This window comes from Monodelphis domestica, chromosome 3, assembly GCF_027887165.1.
Source record: "Monodelphis domestica isolate mMonDom1 chromosome 3, mMonDom1.pri, whole genome shotgun sequence".
In the NCBI taxonomy this organism is placed as follows: domain Eukaryota; kingdom Metazoa; phylum Chordata; class Mammalia; order Didelphimorphia; family Didelphidae; genus Monodelphis; species Monodelphis domestica.
This window is the reverse complement of record NC_077229.1, coordinates 483,148,577-483,154,851: the sequence shown is the minus strand read 5'-3', so window position 1 is coordinate 483,154,851 and position 6,275 is coordinate 483,148,577. Positions and strand designations below refer to the sequence as shown.

Here is a 6,275-nt window from a genome sequence, read left to right as displayed (position 1 = left end):
TTGTCATAATCATTTTTTGGATGATGTTATTCATTCAGTTCTCTGAATTCACCTATTATCCAGTCCATAATTTTCATCTTGGGCATAAGGATATTAAAGGTTGAATTACTTGTTATATAGTTTTACATATATATATATATATTGATATAGTGTTTACTTGGTAAATATTTGCTCATTTGGGAAAAAAATGAGCACAGTGATCACCCCATTTGTAATAGCCAATGGCTTCTACTGATCCAGAAAATTTTATTTTTTGGAAAAATGGATTCTAAATTGAGAAACTACATGGGAAATCAGGGGGGAAATCAGCTTGTCTTTCCTGTCTAATCTAAAAGTAAATAGGAAGAAGGTACAAATTAACTTGGTAATCTAATATTTCAAATTTCATACACTAAACTGTCTGAAATGTGTATACATTTTTGAAAATGCATATTCATAATAAAAAGTTTAAAACTCAAAATAAATATTTTGTTAAAATTGTTAAATATGTTTACTATTGGAAGAAAAAATCCAGAATAGATCTCAATGCTTTGGATAATGAAACTATAAATACATGGCAAAAGCATCACTCAAATCTCCCAGTGTCTGTAGAAGACCCAGTATCCATTGTTTTTAGATAAAATCACCAAATCATAAATTCATTTTCTGATGCAACTGTAAAATTGATCATATGTTCTCTTATACGCCCAAACACAGGTATCCAGGAAGACGTAGGCTCAATTCCTACAGCTCCCACATGGAGGATGTGACCTCTCAGAACCACAGACAACTCTCTAAACCTACAGACTACAGAGAAGTTGTTTGTCTACATTTGTAGAGTCATTTTCTCTTTCTTTATGCCACTGAAATCATGGGTTCTATCCTTATCCTGATTATTTTGGAGGGACAGAAATTAGATAGATTTTTCTGATATAGGGAACTCTAAAGTAAGAATACACTCTCTGCCAATGCAAGTAGACACTTTCTCTGCAAACTATAGCCTTAGATCATCAATAGGGCACCTTGCCTAGTGTCACAGCCATTATGGATCAAAGTCAGACTTGAATCCAGGAACTCCTGAGTCTGGGGCCAGCTCCCAGTCCACTATGTAATAACAGCAATAGCAAGTACATTTGTTTGGTGCTTTAAGGTTTAGAAAGTGACTTACATACACCATGTCATTTGATCCTAATAATAATCCTGAAAAGTTTTACAGATGAGGAAACTGGGTACATACATAATTCTCAAAATAAATTATTGCTTTAAATTTTATAACAACTTTCTGATAATGAAAACTTCCTCTAAATTATGAAGATGCCTCAAGGTGTTCGTTGTTGCTCACTCATTTTTGTTGCATCCAACTCTTCATGACTCCATTTAGGTTGTTTTTGTTTTTGTTTTTTTTTGGCAGAGATATTTGGAGTGGTTTGTCATTTCCTTCTCTAGTGCATTTTACAGATGAGGAAACTAAGGCAAACAGAATTGAGCAACTTTCCCAGGGTCACACAATGAGTAAGCGTCTGAGGTCAGATTTGAAATCACAAAGATTAGTCTTCCTGGCTCCAGGCCCTTGCACTTTAGCCACTGTGCCACCTAATTGCCCTTGTATTAAAGTATACTCCATAATAATTACATACTTTTATAGGGAAAGTTTTTATTTAATTGAAACTTCCTAATAAATCTTATTCATCCAAATTTGATATGTACCACATAACAACATTTTAATATCATTGACTTCATTATGTAAAACATTCTGTAGTTGTTAGGTAAATCATTTAACTTTAGAGGTTATAGTGATCAAGAAAAATCTAAATTTCATGGCCTGTGGTTTTCATTATTAGTTTTAAAATATTATCATACAAAACTGAGAAACCATTCATTTCTGTAAAAATAAAGTCTTAAATAATGCTCTCCAGAATGTCTGATTTACATAGATAATCCTTTCTTATAGAATTTATAACATAAAATTTCTACATCACTGATTTATTCTTGGAAGAAATCTTAATGGTTATATAGTCCAACATCTTAATAAGAAAACTAAGGCCCAAAGAAATCAAGTTACCTGACCAAAGCTGCAGTTTTTTAAGTGGCAGATGAATGATTTATGAAGTTACAACATGAATTCATTCATACTCACAACATACCTATCAGAGGAAGATTCACATATTATTTTTGAGTGGTCGCTCTAGGCCACTCAAAGAAAACACAAAATAAATTTAGATTCATTGAATTAAAATACTCACCAATTTATTTTTGAATATCTGGCTGAAAATAAAAGCCAGTATGTATATTCTTTCAAATAACCCAATTGAATTGGGCATTGAATTTTTTATTGCACCAGTACATTAAAAAATGTTTGACCTTTCAAGGTCCCTAATTTGTATCTTTTAGTAAAAGTCCACAGGAAAAATCCCTACAATCAATCCCATTACATCTTGAAAATTCCAAAATTGGTCTTCTTAATTGGGGCATTGAGTGCTGCACTAATACTGAGGCCCAGGACCAGTCTGGTATCAGCTGGGTCAATAATTCCATCATCCCACAGCCTGAAAGAGAAGAAATTATATATCATAAATGAGAACATCACCAAAGCTACTGTTGATATGTAATACTAAGGGGATGATTTTCTTTCCCCAACTTCCCCAATATCATTTCACTGGTCAGTATTTGTTACATACCCCCTAACTAAGTAAAACATCAAAAAATCTATACCACATTCCTAGAAGAACATTTCCTTTTTAATAATTAAATATTCTGTTTAAAATAAATATAAACCAACTATCCTTGATTAATAGCAACTTACACTTAAGTTCATTCCCATGTTTAAAGTATCATGATATTTTTTTCAGTTTGTTCTCCTATGTCTGCATGAGGATTCTCAATCCATTCATTTTCATTCACTTTTACTCATATAATTGTAGTCAGCATATTCTGTGTATTATGTTTTTTTAAACCTTTACCTTTTGTCTTAAAAACTGATACTAATTATTGATTCTAAGGCAAAATAATGGCATGGGTTAGGCAATTTGGGTTAAGTGCCCAGGATCACACAAATAGGAAGTGTCTGGGACCAAATTTGACATTTTATCCACCGTACCACCTAGCTGCCCTTTTTTGTGTTGTTGTTGTTGTTGTTTTTAATCTGCATTATTTCAGAAAGATTTTTCTAGAATTCTTTGTAATTGTAATTGTAGTTGCTTTCCTATATTCCATAAGATTAAAGAGCCACAATTTCTTTAACCACAAAATTAGTCTTATGTTTTGACCCAATAATTCCTTTATTAGGAATATTTTTTTTTAAATCCCTCTGTTCAAAATCTTTCCTACAGCATTAATATGTAATTGGAGGGGGGAAAAGGAAGCAATCCCCAGAATATTCTCAAAATATTCTGCTAAAGCACTCATTTTCAAAAAGGCAGCTATCTTCAGGTAATATAAATTAATAATATTACCAGCTCACATAATATTGCTGGGGACACAGACAAACAAGCTTGGCAAATACATTAAGCCAAATGTTAGTCTGAAAAGTTGTCTATCATCAAATACTAGGCTAGAATTGTCTGGAGTGGAAGTTCTTTAACGGATTCACAGGTGGAAAAAACATCCAACATTTTCTATGTAAGTGGCAACTGACAGAAATAAATAGAGTTTAAATAGGCCAGACTTTTTCCCCAAAAAATGAAAACATCTTCTTTTTAAAAGTTGATTATTCTCACAAGTCTTAGTGAACTTAGCCTATTTATCAATCCTAAAGCATAAATGTCTCTAGACAAAAATAAAACTGACTTTTTTATGAGTTATTTACTAAAATCTCATACTAATCTAAAAGGTGACTACAGTTCAACAAGGCTAAAACCAAAGGTCACTCCACCAGGTTAGGGCTTGGTACCTAAAACTGAAGAGGTCCTGGGTTCAAATCTGGCCTCAGGTACTTCCCACCTGTGTGACCCTGGGCAGATTACTTAACCCCCATTGCTTAGCCCTTACCACTCTTCTGCCTTGGAACCAATACATAGTATTGATTGAAATAAAGTTACAAGCTCTCAGCTTAATAAATGCTTGCTGACTTGTAACTGAAACAGGAGGGTGAAAGTGAAGATCTATCACTGTGGTGAATTCCTGGAAGATGATCTCTGTTTTACCTATTAAAGATCTTGTGACTGGACGTGTCCTTCAATTCTTTTCAAATTAATCTTTAGATTCTTTGTCAGAGCATAATCTTAGCACTTTAGGTTCCATTCCCTTCATTTTATTGGAATAAAACTAAAGAATATAGGCACTATGACCAGAAAAATAATCACTTGTTCATTCATTCATTCATTCATTCAATAGGACTGTTTTCATAAGAACTGAAGCATGAACTATACACCTATGGCTAAACCTATTTTCATGCTACCTTGCACATAACATAAGGTTAATGTATATATTGGTTATGAAATAATTTAAAATCTTGGCCTTTTATGAATTTCTTGTAGAGAAAGCTTTTCATAACATTTGACACTATTTTAAAGATCTTTTTTAAAAGAGACTATTTGCTTATTACCACCCTCTAAGGTCTAGCACTAACAAAAGAAATATTGCTTTTTAAAGGTTATTAGTGGGTGGTATTTTGCCTCTTGTTTAAACAAAACTGCCTTCGGTATCAGACCACAGCATCAATTATTAATTCACCCATTACATTTCTATCAACAGAACATGAATCAAATCCAGGCACATAAAACATTCATAAGTGGGGGTTCTGAAGTAGTAACAGCAAATAGTAGAAAAGTTCCTATATAATTAGTTATAATGTAAATTGATTAAACTCCCCCTTTGAAATAAGCAAATTAAAATAGCAAAAAGAGAACAGAGCTGGTTAAGGATATTCATTAATAAACATTGTTACAGGTAAGAATTTCTAATAAGATATTTGATTAAAGTTTGATTAGGAAAAAACACTTAGGACAACTAGCATCTCACTTGAATAGCATATCAGAATTGAGAAGAACTAAGTACCCTACAACAATAGAGGAGCAAGAGGTTTTCTGAAAGAAAAGGACCAACTAATCAGGACCAGGTTCCTGGTAAAATTGAAATCTAGACAGACAGGAAACTACCATATCACTAACAAAAGACAGCTCAGGCCTCAGAAGAATTGAGATAGAAGAACATTTTTAATCTTAGTTTCTGCAGGAAAAAGAAAACTATTAAAGCACTATGGTTCCCTCTTACATGTTAATTTACCAGGAAGCTATGAGCACCTAGTGATAATCAACATGATAGATTGACCTTTCTATCTTTTGGGTGTTCATTTCCAGAGAAATCTCTAGCTGAGGCTTTTAAATTCTCCTCCTCTAGATTTCTTTAAAAATCAAGAATCATATCATTTGTTTATATGACTATATGATTGGGGGTTTGGGATTTTAAAAGACTGCTCTAGTGAATTGATCCAACCATTCTCGAGGGCAATTTGGAACTATGCCCAAAGGGCGATAAAAGACTGTCTGCCCTTTGATCCAGCCATAGCACTGCTGGGTTTGTATCCCAAAAAGATAATAAGGAAAAAGACTTGTACAAGAATATTCATACCTGCGCTCTTTGTGGTGGCCAAAAATTGGAAAATGAGGGGATCTCCTTCAATTGGGGAATGGCTGAACAAATTGTGGTATCTGTTGGTGATGGAATACTATTGTGCTCAAAGAAATAATAAAGTGGAGGAATTCCATGTGAACTGGAATGACCTCCAGGAATTGATGCAGAGTGAGAGGAGCAGAACCAGGAAAACATTGTACACAGAGACTGATACACTGTGGTACAATCGAATATAATGGACTTCTCCATTAGTGGCAATGTAATGTTCCTGAACAATCTGCAGGGATCTAGGAGAAAAACACTATCCACAAGCAGAGGACAAACTGTGGGAGTAAAAACACCGAGGAAAAGCAACTGCTTGACTACAGGGGTTGAGGGGATATGACTGAGGAGAGACTATGAATGAACACTCTAATGCAAATACCAACAACGTGGAAATGGGTTTGAATCAAGAACACATGTGATACCCAGTGGAATCGCATGTCAGCTATGGGAGGGGGGGGGAAGAAAATGATCTTTGTCTTCAGTGAATAATGTTTGGAAATGCTCAAATAAAACAAACAAATTAATATTAAAAAAAGATTGCTCTAGTGCAAAAATGAAAAATATGGAAATGAGTATAAGTGATAACATTTTTATAACCCAGTGAAAATGTTTATTGGATCTGGGAGTGGGAAGGGAAGAGAGAAGGGAAAGAAAATGAACTATGTAAACATGGAAAAATA

At 33.8% G+C, this 6,275-nt stretch overlaps 1 protein-coding gene across 1 annotated transcript in view; it reads right to left on the bottom strand.

Annotated features, from left to right (window-relative positions):
* Positions 1-1,613: 1,613 nt before the first annotated feature.
* Positions 1,614-6,275, bottom strand: part of MCCC2 (methylcrotonyl-CoA carboxylase subunit 2) — a 93,955-nt gene continuing 89,293 nt past the window's right edge. The window contains exon 17 of the mRNA XM_007486501.3: positions 1,614-2,525. Within this exon, the coding sequence (XP_007486563.1) occupies positions 2,408-2,525 (118 nt within the window). The 3' untranslated portion in view covers positions 1,614-2,407. The remainder of the gene's footprint in view (positions 2,526-6,275) is intronic.